This window comes from Agelaius phoeniceus, chromosome 23, assembly GCF_051311805.1.
Source record: "Agelaius phoeniceus isolate bAgePho1 chromosome 23, bAgePho1.hap1, whole genome shotgun sequence".
NCBI lineage: Eukaryota > Metazoa > Chordata > Aves > Passeriformes > Icteridae > Agelaius > Agelaius phoeniceus.
In genome coordinates, this window is record NC_135287.1 from 6,189,891 (window position 1) to 6,208,740 (window position 18,850).

Below are 18,850 nucleotides of genomic sequence, written 5' to 3' on the forward strand. Positions count from 1 at the left end.
TTTGACGAAGGAATTATTCTCTGCTGATGGGAACAGGCTGACACAGAGCCCGCACAAGGCACGGGAGTGCCCAGCACTGCTGGCCAAACCTCGGGCCAGTGGTTGTTGTTTGCATCACTCTTACCCATGCAAGACCCCAAATCCCATCCCAAATTCCTCCCCTGGATTGAAAGCCCCTCAGTCCAGCCCTTGCAGGGCATTTCCAACCCCTGGGTCCCCACCCCAAGCCCGCCAGCCTTGCAGTTCCAGCTGCTTTCCCCTGGAAATCCCTGGCAGAACTCATCCTGCTTCCTGCAAGGCTGGGATTCCTGATCTCCCCGGGTTTCTTTTCTCCCTGTATAATGAGGATTACGGTTTAATTCCTGCCTCACAAGGGGGTGCTGTGGGGATTGCCAGGGTTAAGGCACTCAGACAGCACGGAAAGGCTCTTACCAACCCTTCAGCAGAGGGGCTCAGGAAAAAAACCCCACTGCTGTTTGCAGCCTGCTCGCAGCTCGCATCAGCTCCCATTAACTGGGAGGCAATTTTCTCCCCAGTTCAGACTTAATTCCTCCTCTAACTGCCGGCTCTATCCAGAGAACAGCAGGGCAGCAAGGACTATCAGTGCTGAATTGCCTTTGAAAATGGGATGTGTGAGCTGCCTGTGCCGTGCATGTGTGCCGTGTATATGTGAGTCCATGTAGGAGGCTGCACCGGGAGAGCTCAGAAGTGAAGCCAAGCACGGAATCACCTCTGCACCCCTGATCCCCCATTGCTGGCTGCACCACGGGCGCGTTATGTGTGTTTACAGATGAAAAAGCAAAAAATAAAACCGGTGCCGGCTTTCAAATTCCGCTGAGCGCAGCCTTCTGCACTGATTCCAAATGTTTATAAACACGGGAGTTAATGTAATCAGCACTGCAGCAAATACACACCAGGTACACGGCGGAGACGGGAGTGTCAAACGCGCTCCCGGCTCGGAGTGACAGCTCTCTGCTGTGGGCTCTGCAGCAAACAAAAGCAGCTGAAAAAACCCCACCGAGGAACGCCTGAAAGAGCAATCCCTTCCCCCCTCCTCCTCCTCCTCCTCCTCCCCTCCTTCCAAGACTTTCTGGTAGTCAGAACTGTAAAAATCTCAGCGAAGGTGTCCGTTCCCGCTGAGCCTTTCAAGTGGCAGGGAGCCACTGGGAAGAGGCCACGCTTGGGAAGGCGCTGGGGGAATTCCTGGCTCCCCTGAGGGCCATCCATCAGCCCAACCCCCGGTTCTGTGCTCATCCCACAGCAGCCAGGAGCTGCTTTAGAAAGATTTGGACAAGTCTGACTCCAGCAGGAACTGTTCCACCCTGGGGAAGGATGTGCATCAGCTCGCCAGGGAAGATCCCATGCAGAGGAGCTGTGCCAGCGCAGAGCCCTCACCAACCCCTCATCCAAAGGAGCTGCGTCAGTGCCAGCCCCATCCCAGCCCCATCCCAGCCCCTGCTCACAGCCCACGTTTTTCAGTGGGAAGGGTTTGGGGAGGTCCCATTCCAGCAGGTTGCTGAGGAGACGTTACCTCACACAGCAGCATCAGCAGAAAACCCCGGTGCTGGCAGAGCAGCCAAAATGCTGGGAGGACAAAACACTGCAAGCCTGTTGTTTTGTTTTTTTTTTTCTTTTTCCTTTTTTTTTTTTTTCCCAGCCAAATGTTGTTTCATGCTCTAATGGCAATTTTCAAGAGCAATATTGGCGTGACAACTTATGTAAGTGTGGGCCAAGTTCCTACCCCACTTCCAGGGTCTGTGCCTAAACCAGATTTCACAGGGGTGCACAGGACAGGTTTGGATCTCTGTTTTGGGGGCTACCTGCCACGTAAAATGAGACTTTTACCACTCCTAAAACCCAAGAGAGGGTAAATATCACAGTTTTAGAAATTATTTTCCTTGGAGAAGGTGGGGTTCCTCACAGCCCAGTTCCATCTGAGGCACCAGGTGGGTTGGTTTTTCCTCTTTTTGTTTGCGGTGGAGCACATTTAGAGATTTATGGAAGGGATTTCTGAGTCTCACAGTGGTTCATGTGTTCCTGCAGCAGGAACCTTGAAATCCCCTGTCTTATCACTGCAGGGCTCCTTTTCCTCATCTCTGCCGGGGATGAGTTTTAGGAACCCACTGTTGGGAGGGGTAAAACAAGGACATAAAAAATGGGTTTGAACCAGCTGATCTAGCAAGGCAGCTCCCCCAGCCCCTCAGAGGCCACGCACACAGAGACCTCCCCAAATTAAAAACAATATAAAGCATGATGCAATTAAATATGGTACATATTATGGTCTTCCTCCCCTAGAAATAACAAAAAACTGCCAAACCAGAGCATTCTGCTCCTGCCTCTCCTGCTCATGCACGAGTCCCCTTGGGCTTCACGGAAATTTTGGTCTCACAAAATGCTGCAGAACAGGGGCCCCCATGGCACTGTGTAATAAATCTTAGAAGTTAACAGCCAGAACTGTGCCAAATGTGATGGGTTTTGCTTTGTGCAGGATCATGAAAATAATACATTCTGGCTCAGTAAGTCAGGCCTCATGCACCAGGGCTAATGGTCCACTGCTGCTGCTGCTGCTGCTGCTGCTGCTAAATGGATTTACATTTTTGTCTCACATGGTTGAGGTCTGTGATTTGGGAAGCCAAGGCCCCAAGGCTCTATGAAATCTCCCCAGATTCTTGAAGGGAAATGTGAATTTTCCCCCGCCTGAAATGCAGGGAGCTCAAAGGAGGAGAGTTGAGGTGTGGCTGCCCCACAGATCTCAGGGATGTCAGCTCAGGTGCAGTGACAACAGAACAAGTGGGAGAAAGGGGAATGTAACACTGGGAATAAAGCAAGCTGGAGCATTGTTAATGTGGGGAACTCCATGGTAACTCAGAGAGACCTGCCCAGGGGAGCAATGTCTCATTGGAGGTATCTCTTTAATGGAGTTGGGAAAGGAAATAATGAGATTTTATGGATTAAAACTGAAATTAGACAGATAAACACTCCGCAGACAGGAAAACCAACCAACAACAAGGATGCTGGGAACTCCCCATAGCCTGCCTGCCCACCAGGATGGGGGGTTGCCCTTCTGAGCTCAGGCCTGCAGCTTTAGAGAAGAGGCAGGAGGCAGAAATCATCGGTTCAGCAGCCTCAGGTCCACAGGCAGGATGTCCAAAGGAATCCCAGCGGCCTTACAGTCTGCGAATCTATTAACTAAACCTCATTACTACGTAACAACTTTTGTTATTTCGGAACAAACCTTGTATCTGCCTAATCCGCTTTGTTACAGAGCTGCCCATCCTTCCCTCGAACAGGAATTAACTTCTAAAGGAATTAAAAGGAGGAGGAGACTGCTGAAGGGGTCCTTGGGGGTATCTTTTTATAGCTGCTGGCTCCCCCCCCCGCTTTCCCTTTCCCACTATGTGTGGTATCCTTCCCCACTGATTCCATCCTTTTCTGCCTGCCAGGCATTGATTTGTTCCTGTGTTGTTCTAATGGAGCTTGAAATCAACATGACTTTGTTGTTGGTTGTTGTCATTGTTGTTCACATCTTTGTTTGGGGTTCAGCATCCTTGCAGAGGCCAGGGCAGCTCAGGAGCCGGCATTAGCAGGCTAAACACCTCCTTGGCGAGAGATCCACAAAGGCTGGCTCTGTGTCCACACAATAAAGGCTGCTACAAAGCGCAGCGAAACCGCTGCCCCCTCCTCCCGCGCATCATCCCTTGTGCCAGCCCTGAATCCCCTCGCTCATCGGCGCACACACAGGGTGGCCACAACAAGCTCCTTCTTCCAGCAGGCCCCAGGAAAACGCTGTGGTATCCACATCCCAGGCGTTTCGGATCGCCGCTTTAGGTCCCACGTATCTCACTCACATCGCGCAGGGTGAAAAATGCGTTCGGTCTGGGCGGTGGGCGCCGGGCACTGCGCTCCGGCGTCCGAAAGGAATTCAGGAACAGCTCAAGAATTCGGGAACAGCCCCAAGTCCACAAGCCCCGCGCGGCGAGGCGGGAGCACCTCCGCCAACCCACGGCGAGGCGCCCTGGGCTGCTCGGCGAACAAAGCCCAGCTGCCGCCAGCTGCCAGCATCCGGAGGGGCGGGCGGCGAGCCCGGCCACCCGTCCCGCCCTCGCCTGGCCGCGCATCGCCGGGAGCCGCCGGCCGCAGGAAGGGTTAACGCTGCGCCCTCCTTCCTCCGAGCGCTGACATCACGGGGCGGGCTCCTCCCGCCAGTGTGTGCGTGAGTGCGAGCGCGGCCGCCGAGCCCCGCACCGGGCACCGCACCCGGGCACCGCACCCGGGCACCCCCGCCCCGCGGCCGGCCCGGCCCCGCGCCCCCCGCCCGGCCATGGAGCGCCGCGCCCGGCCCCGCACCGGCACCGCCTGAGCGCCGCCGGGGCCCCAGCGCAGGGCGGGCAGCGGGCGGGGGCTGCCGAGCCCCGCCGCCGGAGCCACGGCACCGCCGCAGCCCGCCGAGGGCTCTGCCGAGCCGCTCTGCATTTGTTTTGCCTCCCCTCTTTCTTTTGGGGTTTCTTTTGGTTGATTTTTTTTTTTCCCTCAATATTTTTTTTTTTAAATCGCATTTTCCACCCCCCTCTCTTCTCCTCGTCACTCGCCCGGGCTCTGCAGAAGGAAGCGCCCGCACTGCCCCGCGGCCGGAGCGCCCCGCGCCCGCCCAGAGGGGCCCCGCGGATGTGCGGATCCCTCCCGCCCTCCCACCGCCTCTTTGTCCTCACCCACCTCCGATCTTATTTTTATTTTTGTTTTTAAAAATTTTTTTTTTTCAAGCAGACCTGAGCATCACCGGGGGCTGGGAGGGTGGGGGGCCCCGCGGCGCTGCCAGACCGACCCCTGCCCATTGCTCTTAAGGAACTCTCATGGCTTCACGGCTGCAGACAAGTTGCCGTGCATCGTGGTGGACTATCGGAGTTTGCATCCTGGCAGCCGCGCTCCTACCAGGTGAGCCGCTCCCCCGAGGGCGCTGCGGGGCTGGAGGCAGCCCCGGCGGGGTTTGCGGGGTGCCCGTGGGGGAAACGGGGTGCGGGAAGGGTGGGATCGGCGTTTTGGGGTGCGGAGCAGGTGCGGGAGCATCTGCGCGAGGGTGGGAGAGGAGCCGGGGCCGGTTTCAGCGGCGGCTCGGCTCGGAACAACACGCTCGTTTGTTTTGGAAGCAGCTGCAGGCAGCGGGCTCCGGAGCCCTGCGAGCCGAGGCCGTTTGTTTGCTTTTTGGATGGAGCAGCGTCTAGCGAGGCGCAGCAGCCAGGCTTCCCCGGAAAGGCAGCCACGAGGCTGGGCACGGAGCGCAGATGTTTCGGGAGGAGAGACGGAGGCTTTGGGCTCTCCAGCATGCCCAAAATCCCCGCTCCCCTCCGCACACACTTCCCACGGGCTCTTTTGCGGAGGGGCTGGACCGCTCCCAGCTTTCAGCGCTTCCTTTCGCTGCCTTTCAGCTTGGCTGCCTGATGGCATCTTATTCATCCCTTTGGTTCCGATCCATCCCTCGGGTTCTGTTCCGTCTCTGGAACGGAGGAGGTGGGCAGAGATGCGCCTCTCCCCGCTCGCTGGAGCCAGCCGGGCGGTGGCAGAGCTGTCCGTGTGTCCTTCCCTGGGCTGGGAGCTGCCCCGGGCTCGGCGCAGCGCTGGGAAGCGGGCGAGTGACCCACTTTGGCCAGTGCCCTGCGGGGACTCATTTATTCTGCTCCAGTGCAGAAGGGGTTAATGCCATCCTGGAGGGCTTTCCGGGAGTCGGAGCCATGGAAAGGGGATCGGCAGTCTGCGTTTACAGCTTGTGAATGAACTGAGGGATGCAAACGGAGCCGGGGTTTTGCCTTTTCAAAGGTGGCTGGGGCTGGAGCGCGGGCACGGGAGCGGATCCAGCCTGGGCTGGGATCTGCAGCTGGGGAGAAGTTGCAATGAAGGCAGGGTGGAATTGCGTCCTCTCCTCCGATATTGGGGCTGGGGCAGCGTCCCACAGGAGCGGCCAGGCTGGCTGGGCTGAGGCTTTGAGATGGGAGCGAGGTCTGGGCCATCAGAGCAAACGCCAGGGCCCAGAGTTCCCTGGCACAGACGGGGACGCGATAACATCAGGACATGGGAGATCAACAGATCCCAGCCACTGGAAGGTCTGGTTAAAATGGATGGAACGGGAGGGGGTGGTGATCCAGAAACCAGGGAGGCTGTGAGAGGGGAAAGGTTCACAGGGCGATGGGAAAGCAGGGCTGTGCGCACCTCGGTGCTCGCAGGACAAAGGGATCGGATGAGCATTGCGAGCAGAGGGGAGGAAGGGACCGCCTCGGGCTCCCCGCGCTCCTCTGCGCCTCGGGCAGGTGCCGGGCTGAGCTCTGGCTCCTCTCAAGGAGTCTCAGAACTTTCCGTGCCGTTCTTCACCCTCCTCATCCTCCCCCCACAGCCCCAGGCAAAGGCGCTGGAGGGGCAGCGATGCTCTGGTGACTGTGCTGGCTCAACCAGAGGACTTTGTGCTCCTCTGGGAATTGCTTTCACCAAGGAGACACGCAGTGACCCTGACACAGCCTGGCATCTCACCTTGTCCTGCCAAGACTTCTCCTCCTATTTTTGGCTGCTCTCAGGGCTGTGCTGCCAGCAGCTCCTCTCTTGCCACTGCAGCAGCGTGGCAGTTTGTCTTGCACTGTCCCACTGACAGCTCTGCCAGGATAAGCCAGTGGTGCATCTCGTGGTGCCTTGCCAAGGCCGGGGTACAGCCAGCTCTGCAGTGCTCCAGGAGGATCATCCTCCCCAAAACCTGGCCCTGAGCACAGTGCCCTGCAGCCTGTGTGGGCGAGACTCTCGGCCCGACCAGTTCAGTGGTGGATGCACCACAGCTGCAGGAGTGTCTGATCCTGGATATTAAATATTTATTCATTCATTTATTTCGTGTGGGTGCTGGGGATGGACCCAGAGCTGCAGGGAAGGACCAGCACAAAGCTGAGAGTCTTTACCAGACCCCATGTAGCTCCTTGAGTTCACAATTTATTTTGCCAAAATCATACATATAAACATATATAAAATTGTATTTAAGCTTTGAATTCAGACAGGCTTGCTTAACAAGGAGAGGAAACTCAGGATCCTCTACGACAAGTGAATTAGTAGCTGTGGACCTGTTGGAAAATGTGGTTTTGTACCCAACCCCCAAGAAGGATCAGAGCAGTGCCTGCTCTCTGGAAAACCTTTCATGTCCAGCTGATCAATGCCATTTCATTCTGTTCCCACCCACCTCCCCCTTCAGATAATGTTAGCTTTTTTTCCTTTGCTCTGATAAGGAAATAAAAGTCCCGCCGCTGTAAAAGCTGTAAGGAGTCTGGTATAAAAATCTGCTTTACAAATTATCTTTAATGTGAGCAGTTCAATCGTCCAGAACGGATTCAATTCATGGCTCCTGCAGCCTTCCCTGCCCATCCATTTGGAACCAGGTATCAGCTCACGCTCCACTCGAGATATTGATACCAACAGGGGTTACAGAAAGCCCTGGGGGAAAGGGAGGAGAGATCCCAGGCAGAGGTTGGGAACACTTGCAGCTCAATTTATGCTTTACAAGCCTCGACAATCTGCCTGTTTATCCCCACCGTGGAGCTCCTGCAGCTGGAGGTGCAGCCACACAGGGCAGAGGCATCACCTGTGCCTGCTCCTGCCTCTGCACATCTGGGCCTCCGCTCCCAAAGTGCCGCAGACCAAATCCCTCTCTGCTATTCCCGCTCTCCCAGAGGGGCCTGGGAACGCTTTGCAAAGTGCTTTGAGATGCTCCACGGGGGAGGGAGAGCTGCAGAGGTGGCTGGAGCTGCTTTGCCACGGGGTTTTTCCATCAAAGGAGCATTGGCTGAGCCGTGGTGACCTGCAGGGCTGAGGTCAGGCTCGGCTGCAGCTGGAGGGAGGGTTCATTTCGGGGAGCTGCAACAGCTCTCTGGAGTGCTGGGAAGAGCCAGAGCGTGTCACTGCAGGATCTGCTCCATCTTGCACTTTCTAGAGCTGCTTTAATATCCCAAAGTAGATTCCAAAATGAAAAAAAAAAAAAAAAAAAAAAAAAGTTGCCAGAATCTCCTTCAGCATTTGGGTTGAGTTCTTGGCTGTTATTTTTTCTTCCCCCGCCTCCCAAAACTCACAAACAGCAGCATCAGGCTATTTCAGGCAGCAAAAACGTGTCTTTGGCTGATTTTTTTTTTCTCTTTAAAATTCACTTCAACCGACCGGTCGGGTTTTACCCTGGCGTGGATGGAGGAGCTGCTGAGTGTGTGTCAGCGTGGGTGAGGCACCAGGCTGGGGCAGAGGCAGCTCAGCCCATGAGCAGGGGGTGTCCCTGCCCCAGGCAGAGGCTTGGAAGATGATCTTGAAGGTGCCTTCCAGTCCAAATCACTGTGGATTCTGTTAGTAGAGGATCCTGAGTTTCCTCTCCTTGTTAAGCAAGCTTGTCTGAATTCAAACCCTAAATACAGCTTTATATATGTTTATATATATACATATATATATATATATATACATGATTTTGGCACAATGCATTGAGGAGCTACGTGGGGGCTGGTAAAGAGTCTCTGCTTTTTGCTGGTCCTTCCCTGCAGCTCGGGGTCCATCAGAGCACCCAGAGATGCTGTTTGCCCCCTGAACCAGCAGCGTTGGTCATGCAGGAGCTCCCAGCCCAGTCCCATCCACAGGGAGACTCCAGGGGCTCATCCAGCAGCACTTCCAGGGCTTGGGACGAGCTGGTGGCCGAGGAGGTGCTGGCAGAGCCTGGCTCATCTCTCCTGGCATCACCCCTGCTCTGGGCTGCAGCTGGAGCAGCCACAAAGGCCAGGCTGAAAGGGAGGCACCACGGGGCTCCTTTGAGCAGGGCTCACACCTCGGCTGAGTCACGGGAGGAACCAGAAGAGCAGGTTGTCCATGACCTGCTTCCCAGGCTGCCACCAGCACCTCCTGCCCTCTGCTAGTGCCACTGGGCTGGGGACAGCCTGGGGGGACAGCAGCAAGTGGCCTTGTCCCAGCTCTTCCCATCTGGGGAGTCACACAGCACTGCCAGCAGACAGGGATGGGGCAAGCACTGCAGGAAAAAGGGGATTTATCCCAGAATCCACCATGATTTGGATTGGAAGGCACCTTAAAGATCAACTCCTTGAACCCCCTGCCTCAGGCAGGGACATCTTGCACCAGACTGGTTTGCTCCAAGCCAGAAATTTTGGGAAGAGCTGGAGCTGGGCTGTGTGTGAGCAGACAGGGATGGGGCAAGCACTGCAGGAAAAAGGGGATTTATCCCAGAATCCACCATGATTTGGATTGGAAGGCATCTAAAGATCGTCTTCCAACCCCCTGCCTGGGACAGGGACATCTTCCACCAGACTGGTTTGCTCCAAGCCAGAAATTTTGGGAAGAGCTGGAGCTGGGCTGTGTGAGGGCTGCAGGGGTGGGTTGGTCACAGCTCAGGAGGATGGCCACAGCCCTCAGGGCTGCCAAGAAAGGGTTGGAATCTTGCACCATCCTTGCCCGAGGTGCTGATGGCTCCTGCTCGGTCCCTTTCTCAGGCCAGCCAGGCTTATCAGTGCAAAAAAGCAGCAACAAATGAGGGAGGGACAAAGAAAGGTACTCCAGTCTCAGCAGCCCCTGGAGATCTTGCTTTTTCAAATAACGTCAGATTAAATCAGGGCAGCTCTGCTGAAGGGTGAGCTGGTGCTGAGCCACTGGAGCAGGGACCCAGTTTGCATTGGAGACTCCTCTTGGTGTTAATTACCAGAGCTCAGCACGGAGATTTCCCAGCTCTGAGGCCACAGGAGCCTTCCAGGGGCAGGTTTGTTTAACACACAGCAGCAGTTCCAGGTGAAGGTTTAACCAAGGAGTGAGAGGTCTCGTGCCACAGTTCCTCCTGGCTGTGTTGAGCCATGGATGTTCTCCCAGGTGCACTTTTTGCCAGGATTAGTCCAGGCTGCTTTGAGGCACATCCCAGGGTTTTCAAGGGGAACCCCTTGGCTCTGGAGCAGAAGAAAATCTGCTCAGATGACAAAGAGGAAGGAAGGAGTTTCCCCTCTGACTCCACTCTGGGTGTAATGTCCCTTCTGTGTCACAGGGAGAAATGGGAAGTGTAACTCACAGCACGTGTTGCTGCCTGTGCCCTGTGCTGTGTCCCAGCTCCTTGGGGACACGTGTGGAGCCCAGCTCCTGCTGCCCCTGAGGGTTTGTCCTGTCTGGGCACTGATTGCAGCCCTTCCCAGCAGAGCCATGGCTCTCCATCTCTGCTGCAGTCCCAGGGCATGCAAACAGCAGCTCCTGGCCATGGGGAGGGGACACAGCTCCTGTCCCTTGCTGTCCCCAGCCCAGAGGGACAGGAGGGCCCAGCCTAGGGAGGCACAGAGGTCTCCTGTGGTGTCAGCAGCGTTGTGGGGTGCTGGGCATGGTGGCAGGAACTGACCCAACCTGATGAGCCATCTCTCCTCCGTTCCCCCAACACAAAGCAGCCCCTGCAGGAGGTTCACAATCCTGCCCTGACGTTACTGGGTGTGATGCAATAAAGCATTTCTGAGCATTCTCCACCCAGCTCTCCTCTCTCTGCTGCATGCCTGCCCTCCCTGGGCCTGAGCCAGACCAGCTGGGGACTGGTGGCCAGCACTTGAGCCCCAGGTGGGCAGGGAGAGGAGCCCAGGAGAGGCAGGAGCAGTGGAGCCCAATGCAGGGGTTTTCTGTCCTCCATCCCAGCCTATTTGCCTTTCTAGCTGCAGGAAACAGCAAAGTGCTTCCATCTGCTCCCAAGCATGCAGGGATGCTCCAGATGTGGTCCAGGACCTGCAAATCACATCCCTGCCTCGGAGCAGCATCAGGCACCAGATGGAGCACCTGGCTGGGAGACAGCAGGTACTCCCAAGCCTGCTTAGGCAGGAGGACTCAGCCTTCACCTCCCTTCCCAGCAGTTCTCTCCCTGTAATCAGGCTGGGTTTGGGGCTGTTTTGCTTCTCTTGTGGAAGATCCATCCCCCTTCCCTCCCTCTGTGCTGGAGAGGGGCATCAGGAGCACGGCCAGGAGTGATGGAGGGTCCTGTTGGGCAGGGCTGGCATGAGCCTTCCCAGAACATTCCAGCACCAAGGGCTGTCTGAGAGGGACCCAGGGGGGCTGTGTGGCCACCTGAGAGCAGACCCAGCCCTGTGCTGTGTGTGTGGCTGCTGCAGTGGAGCTGTGTCCTGTGGGCGCAGGGATTTCACCTAGGAACTGTCCTAAGAGCGTCTGCTCTCTGCTCCGAGGTTCTCTCACGTGCAAAACCAGGTTTCACTTCTTAATTTCATTCTCCTTTCGTTTCCCCTTCAAGGGAAGTGCTGCTGGAGCACTTTGCACCGTCCATTTCCACAGCCCAAGGGCACGGTCTTCGGGCAGAGCTCTGCCTGTGGGCTCAGGGTTTGCTGCTGGTGGGCACAAGAGGCCTCAAGAGCAGAGGGCTGTAATTAGAGCTTGTTGTGCTGAGTGCCGTGGCAGAGCCAAGGCTTACAAATGACCCCTGATGGGCACAAGTCACAGAGCCAGGGCAGAGTTTAATGGGAGAGGCAGGGGAGGAGAGAGGTCAGAGTTTCTGTTGCTCTGTGCTCCTGATCTCTGTGCAGAGCAGCTTGGCCTGGGGTGGTTTTGCTGCCCTGTGAGGAGCTGTGGCACCCAGGGCAGGGGAGAGCAGCGAGGGAGGGATGAACCCTGCCCTGTCCTTGAGCAGCCTGGTGCCACTTATCAGCTCTGAGTTATCAGTTCTGTGCAGTCATAACTCACCCAAACCCACGGCCCTGATGGAGGCTCCCCTTGCCTTGGAACCTCTCCTAGAAATCACACCCTGCAAAGCCTGAGCCTGCACTCAGGAGGACACTTTGCACTGGAGGATTACCTGCATCAAGCTCTGGCTACATTTTCCTTAGGAAGAGGCATCCAAGGGGCTTTCCCCTGGCTTTCCTTGGGCTACACCATCAGCAGAGACCCCTTGGAGGCAAGGCCAGAGCCTTGATCCCACCAGTGCTGATGGCCTTCCTAACATGGGGGGGCCAAAACTAGAGGAGATGTTAGGGATGGATAATCCAGATCAGTTTAAGAGCACACAAGAAGAAGATCTCCCCCATTCTGGAGGGGTTGTATTTCCTTTTTCTCGCCTGTCTCCTCGTTTGTGTTGTTCTAAGGGCTGGGACTGGAGGCAACAGCAGATTTGGTGGTGCACAGCTGCACAAGCTGCTCATTGCTGGGCCTCTTTGGGCTCCTCCCCTGGTCAGCTGCACCAGGAGAGGGCCTGGGGGCCGTGCTGGAGGAAGGGACAGCTCTGGGCATGGGGCAGAACTGGGGCTGTGCCCGTTTCTGGCTGCTGAGGATCGGGGATGTGTTGCATAGCAGCATCCCTGCCATGCTGTAATTCATATCAGCTGCCAGTTTCCATTGGATACAGGACCCCTCTGGGCTCTGCCAGGCTCCATGGAGTGCTGGGTGTTTTACTTGCTGGGTTTATTTTCACATGCAGGGTGCTGAGGGGAAAGGGCGCTCGTGGATCTCCTTCCTCCAGCTCAGCCCCCCAAAATCTGGGGGCCAGGAGCTCTCTGTGTGTGTGTGAGTTTCATGCAGAGACTTCCCAGTGATGGGGCTGAGCTTTGCCAAATTTACCTGGAGCTCAGATCCAGTGAGAACCCAAGGAAAGAATCAGTGAGAAGCCAGGGAAAGAATCAGTGAGAAGCCAGGGAAAGAATCAGTGAGAAGCCAGGGAAAGATCCAGTGAGAAGTCAGGGAAAGATCCAGTGAGAACCCAAGGAAAGAATCAGTGAGAAGCCAGGGAAAGATCCAGTGAGAAACCAGGGAAAAAGGGGCAGGACTTGTGGGGATCTCCTCTCAAGGGGGTGATTGCAGTGCTCTGGTCTCTCTGGAGGCTTCTCTGGGGCTTTGCTGGCTGCTGTGGTGGCTGTGCTGTGTTTCCCTCTGGCAGGAGCTGGCTGGGATCCTGTGGAGGATGGAGCAGCCCTGGGCAGGGGTGGGAGGGAGGAGCAAGGCCTGGGCAGAGCAGAGTTTGTAAAAGGGGGAATGTTCTCTGTGCCTGAGGAGGGAATGAGGAGCAGGACTGAGGACAGGGAAGGCTGCAGGGCTTGCAGGAAAGGCAGAGCCCTGGCAGTTCTTGTCTGAGGTTCTCCAGGAGAGAGAATGAACAACTGTTGACAAGATTTCCTCAATATCCACCCCAAAACCAGCTGAGGTGTGCCCACCCCAGCACTGAGACCCACTGAAGCATCAGGAAGGAAAACTGGCCTGGTGCTCCTGCCCATGCTGCTCCATGGATTCCCATCTCCAGAGCTCAGGGGGCCTCCCCAGGGCTGGGACATCCCTGGGACACCATCCCAGACACCCAGGGCAGGAGCCACCCCTCAGGATCTGCATTTGCTGCTGATTGACTTTGGAGCTGGAGCAGCAATTTGCCAGTGAAAGAACCTTTATCCCCTGACTCCCCCAGTCCTTCTGGGAGTTTGATTTCTCAGCTCACAACAGAATGATGGTGGTAGCAGAGAATTCTCTGGGGCTAATATTGCCAGCTAGCACACTATAGAAAGAAAATTCTTTATTTGTTGGCGTGGCAGGAACAGACTTTGGAAAATGTACCCTGATTTTTAAATACCCATTTCGCCTGTGGTGTAAATACTAAAATGGGTTTTTTACTCTCCCCCCGCTTCTTTCTCTGTCTCTTGGAGTTTAAAAATATCACCAGCCTGGGGAGGTGCATCTTTCACTGAGATTTATAATGGCTGCTCTCAAGTGATCTGGAAAATGAGCCTCCCTCTGCCCCATCCAGCCTGGCACCTTCCAAGAATTTATTTCCTATATTTGAGCAAGCCTAAGAATACTTAGAGGCTGCATCTCCACCCAAGCACTCTAATTATTTAAGTTTTGTTTATGGCCACTCTCAGGGGAGCTGGGAACGTCCAGGCTGCTGATCCCTCCCTCCTCTGGGTAATTCAGCCCTGCATTGCTGCTGGCTGATAATGGCCAACAAATCATGGATGCTGCGCCATTTGCCCAGGATGGATCAGCCTGGCTCTGTAAACCGGCCAAGCCCTCAGGGCAGGGCTGGGCAGAGCTGCAGGGGCTCCTGTGTGAGCACAGGGCCCTGCTCGGTGCCCTGTGTCCATGCCAGGCTGCCTCCTGCCTTATCCACTGATCCCTGCTCACTCCTGCCTCTGGAGCTGCTGGGAACCTGGGATGGCAGGAGGCAGCGAGGAAGAGGAGGGAGGCTCCTTCCTGGGCTCTGCCCACCTCCCCAACCAACCTGGGGCTGCCTCTGCTCACACCTGGGGCTGCACCCCCTGCCCACATCCCCACCCCTTCCTCCCTTGGGGGGTTCAGGCCACCTCTTCCATTGTCCTGCTCACCCAAAAGCTGCAGTTTTGGCAGTGAGGGGCTCTTTTCCCCCACCCCTTCCTCCCTTGGGGGGTTCAGGCACCTCTCCCATTGTCCTGCTCACTCAAAAGCTGCAGTTTTGGCAGTGAGGGGCTCTTTTCCCCCATCCCTTCCTCCCTAGGGGGAATTCAGGCCATCTCTCCCGTTATCCTGCTCACCCAAAAGCTGCAGTTTTGGCAGTGAGGGGTTCTTTTCCCACATCCCCATCCCTTCCTCCATCCCTTCCTCCCTAGGAGTGTTCAGGCCACCTCTCCCATTATCCTGCTCACCAAAAGTGCAGTTTTGGCAGTGAGGGGCTCTTTTCCCCTATCCCTTCCTCCCTTGTGGAGTTCAGCCACCTCTCCCATTATCCTGCTCACCAAAAGTGCAGTTTTGGCAGTGAGGGGCTCTTTTCCCACAACCCCATCCCTTCCTCCATCCCTTCCTCCCTAGGAGTGTTCAGGCCACCTCTCCCATTATCCTGCTCATCCAAAAGCTGCAGTTTTGGCAGTGAGGGGCTCTTTTCCCAGCCCTGTGGCAAAGCTGCCCAGCCCCAGTGAGGTCTGGAGGAATCTGCAGTCCTGTGGCTGCCTGTGCCCCTGTCAGGCTCGGTGATAAAGAGAGAGGGAGAGAGATTTTGATTACATTATGACAAGCGACAGAGAGATGGAGTGAGAGCTGCAGTCTGCCTGCTGTAATTCCAATTAGCAGGGGTGGTGTGGCCAGAGCCTGACAGCTGTATTGATCCCACCCTGGATGGGGAAAACCTTTCCAGGGGTCCCTGGGGCTGAGCACAGGGACAGCTGTGGGGCAGGGAGGGGAAGAAAAGCCTGTGTGCAATGGGGAACTTGAGCAGGTGTCTGAATTTCACCTTCCAAAAGGCCACAGCCAGCCTGGTACTTGAGCTTTCTTCTGGATTTGCCTCAAAATCTGTGCTGCAAACCCCCCTTGGGGTTTGTCTGTGGCTGCAGGAGGAAGCAGGCTTCTCCTCAGTGTGCACTTGGAGTGAGTTTATCAGGACTCGGGTTCTTCCCTAGACAGAATGTACCCAAGTTAAATAAATCAGCATCCAAGGAACAAAAGCCCAGGGCTGCAAGGCAAGGGGGAGTTTTCCTCTGCCACTTGAAGGTCAGAGCTGAGGCAGGCTGGCAGGGCTGTGGGCAGGCAGGGGGTGCAGATGCTGTCTCAGCTGTACCCTCTCTATGGCAAAGGGGAGGACTCCAATTTGCAGTTTTGCAGGTATTGATCTGAGACCTTTCACTGCCTCGAAACTCACTTTGGAAAGAAAAGGCTCAAATCATTCTCCTTAAGTACATATATTCTTTTGTGCTCTTGACATTTCAAATGCTGCCGTGCCCGTGGAGCACCTCACTGGCAAGGGGAATATCTGCTGCCTACCAGGCATGAATCAGCTCTTACTTACAGGGAAAGAACGGCCTGGAGGTGATGGCAAAGCTCAGAAGGGCTGGCAGCGTTTCCTGGCTTTGCCAGCAGCTCCCTGGAACATCCTTGGCCAGCTCCCTTCACCTCTGTGTGCCTTTCCTTGTCAGGAGCTGCTGGGAGCTGTCCCTCTCTGCTCTGCTCACATTGCCCCGCGTCTGCAGGGTGCCCTGCACACCTGATCCTCCCTCAGCCAGGCAGGAGACATTTGCAGAGCTCAGGGAAAGGTGACTCCCTTTTATTTGGTCATTTTTTTCAAGGCAGCCAGAAGCAGGCAGCTCCTTGCCCAGGGAGTTTGGAAGGCAGGAAATGCTTTTGCATGGATCCAAGTACAAACATTCTGTCAGTGCAAACACTGGGCTCAGTTTCTGGCGGCTCTGGGTGTGGGATGTGGGGCTGACATCATGGAATTGGGTGAACACAGCCCACTGGCTTCCCTGCCTGCTTGAATCCAAAGCTCTCTTGATTGATTTCTGCTGGTTTTGTGTTCAGGTCACCTCTGGTTTCCAGGACAGGGATTGCAGGAGGGTGAGAGGTGTGGGCTGAACATCTCAGAACTTCCCTGCTCCTTCCCACCCACAGCCTGGACTGCGCTGGACTCAGGAATGACTGCCAGGGATTCACATCCTGAACAGGGCCTTGAGGCAGGAAGGATGTCCTGCCATGGCAGCAGGTGACACTCATGGTGTCCTACTGTCCTGCCATGGCAGTGGGTGACACTCATGGTGTCCTGCCATGGGAGCAGGTGACACTCATGGTGTCCTGCCATGGCAGTGGGTGACACTCATGGTGTCCTGCCATGGCAGTGGGTGACACTCATGGTGTCCTGCCATGACAGCAGTAGGGTGACACTCATGGTGTCCTGTGATGGCAGTGGGTGACACTCATGGTGTCCTGCCATGGGTGTAGGTGGCACTCATGGTGTCCTGCCATGGCAGCAGTGGGTGACACTCATGGTGTCCTGCCATGGGAGCAGGTGACACTCATGGTGTCCTGCCATGGCAGCAGTAGGTGACACTCATGGTGTCCTGCCATGGCAGTGGGTGACACTCATGGTGTCCTACCATGGCAGCAGTAGGTGACACTCATGATGTCCTGCCATGGGTGTAGGTGGCACTCATGGTGTCCTGCCATGGCAGTGGGTGACACTCATGATGTCCTGCCATGGGTGTAGGTGACACTCATGGTGTCCTGCCATGGCAGCAGTGGGAGCTTCCAGAGCCCTGCAGTCAGTTTTGCTCTTCCCCAAATCTCCCTGCACGGCTGTGAGGAGGGTTGGGTTCCTGGCATTGAGCTGCCCCAGATAACAGAAACACCATTCATTGCACGAGCAAGCACTCCCAAAGCTCTGGGGTCCTTCCCCCAGGCAGGGATGGAGCCCAGGCCCACTGAGGCACCCAGTTTGTCCCCGTGTGAGCCTGGCACTGATGGCACTGACTGTGGCTGCCTCAGACAGCAGATGGGCTGGAACAAGAGTCTCTGTGCTAGAAAAGCTCTGAGTCTCTCTCCTGGGTGATGACGATTTCAGCCATGTGCAGGAGAGTCTCTGGCATTCCAGGGCTGGGAGAAACTTCCCTGGGAAGAGCCACAAAGGGCCATTCTTCATTCTGTGGCCAAAGGAGGCGCAGGATTCATTGGAGGAAGGAAGGGAGGTTCACTTCCAAGCTCTAGAGGAGCAGGGAAGCAGCAGAGTCAGCAGCCTGCCCACGGAGTCTGTCTGCATCCTCCTCCTCCTCCTCCTCACCCTGCAGCCCCAGTGCACCCCAGCGCCCTGGGCTGGGAGTGTTCCAGACTGGGGGAGTTATTACAAAATCCTGGTCAGGACACAGAGAGAGAGAGAGAGAGAGAGAGAGATGGAGGGTTTAAAGTTCGATAATTGTTAATTATTACCCAAGGTTCCCAGGAGACTTTCTGGGAAAAAGACGTGGCTGTCTTCTGCAAAGGTGTTTTGTGGAACATTAGTCTGTCCTGGCCACACTAAACCCTTTCACTCTGCTTCTTTCTGCCTCCTGTGGGATTAATAAAGTGCTGCTGGAGAGCTTCTTATCTCAGAGCTGAATAATGTTTGCAATACAGGGAGGGGAGGCAGCTGTGATCCGGGAAAGGGAGCAGAGGGGAGGAAGGGAAGAGGGGGCTCGGGGGGCAGGGCTCATGTGGGGCAGCCTGGGCTGGGCAGAGAAAAACCCTGGAGGTAACAAGCACTAACACAGAAAACCAACTGATTTCTGCGTGGATTTAATGTGAGGGTCTCCCAGTGACACTGCAGCTTTGGACACACAGATTATAGTGAATTTAGGATAGAGCCGTAAAGGACATGGGTGATCCTCAGAACTTTGCAAGCATTCCAGACACCAGCAGAAAAAAAAAATTATATATATATATATATCAGGGAATGCTCTGTGAAGGAGAAGAAGCCCCAAAAAGGTGTAATTATAGTGAGGACATGAGGGATTATCAGAACTTTGCAAGCATTTCAGACACCAGCAGAGAAAAAAAAAATATATCAGGGAACCCCCTATTAAAGAGAAGAAGAAGCCCCAGACAGGAGTGCTGGTGCTGCCATGGACCTGGGATGCTTTGCTGCCCTTCCCTCTCTCCCTTAAATATATCAGGAACCCCCTGTGAAGGAGAAGAAGCCCCAAAAAGAGGTAATTATAGTGAGCTTTGGATGAAGTCATAAAGGATACGAGGGATTATCAGAACTTTGCAAGCATCCCAGAAACCACCAGAAAAAAAAAAAAAATATATATATATATATTTATTCCTTCCTCCTGTGAAGGAGAAGAAGCCCCAAATGGTGCTGCTGGTGCTGCCATGCCCTGGGAGGCTTTGCTGCCCTTCCCTGTCTCCCTGCCCAGCTGGCAGCTGAGCTGTGGAGCCCGCGGGCCAGGGCCACACCTGAGAGGCAGGACGGGCTCTGAGCTTCCCACGGGTGTGGGCTGGAGCAGGCTGGGCCGGGCTGGGCCCCCAGGCCAGCACCCAGCACCCCTGGGAGCGTGCCAGGGCTGCAGGGAGGGAGCAGCCGGGCAGGGAAGGGCAGGGAAGGGCAGGGAAGGGCAGGGAGGTTCAGGGGGTT

At 55.6% G+C, this 18,850-nt stretch overlaps 1 protein-coding gene across 3 annotated transcripts in view; it reads left to right on the top strand.

The window, feature by feature from the left end:
- Positions 1-4,200: 4,200 nt before the first annotated feature.
- NECTIN1 (nectin cell adhesion molecule 1) overlaps positions 4,201-18,850 on the top strand; it is a 102,289-nt gene continuing 87,639 nt past the window's right edge. Inside the window, exon 1 of one of the 3 annotated variants that reach the window (XM_077189961.1) lies at positions 4,201-4,932. In XM_077189961.1, coding sequence (XP_077046076.1) covers positions 4,851-4,932 — 82 coding nt within the window. In that variant the 5' untranslated portion in view covers positions 4,201-4,850. The remainder of the gene's footprint in view (positions 4,933-18,850) is intronic. The other 2 variants (XM_077189962.1, XM_054647571.2) reach the window with 2 other exon arrangements.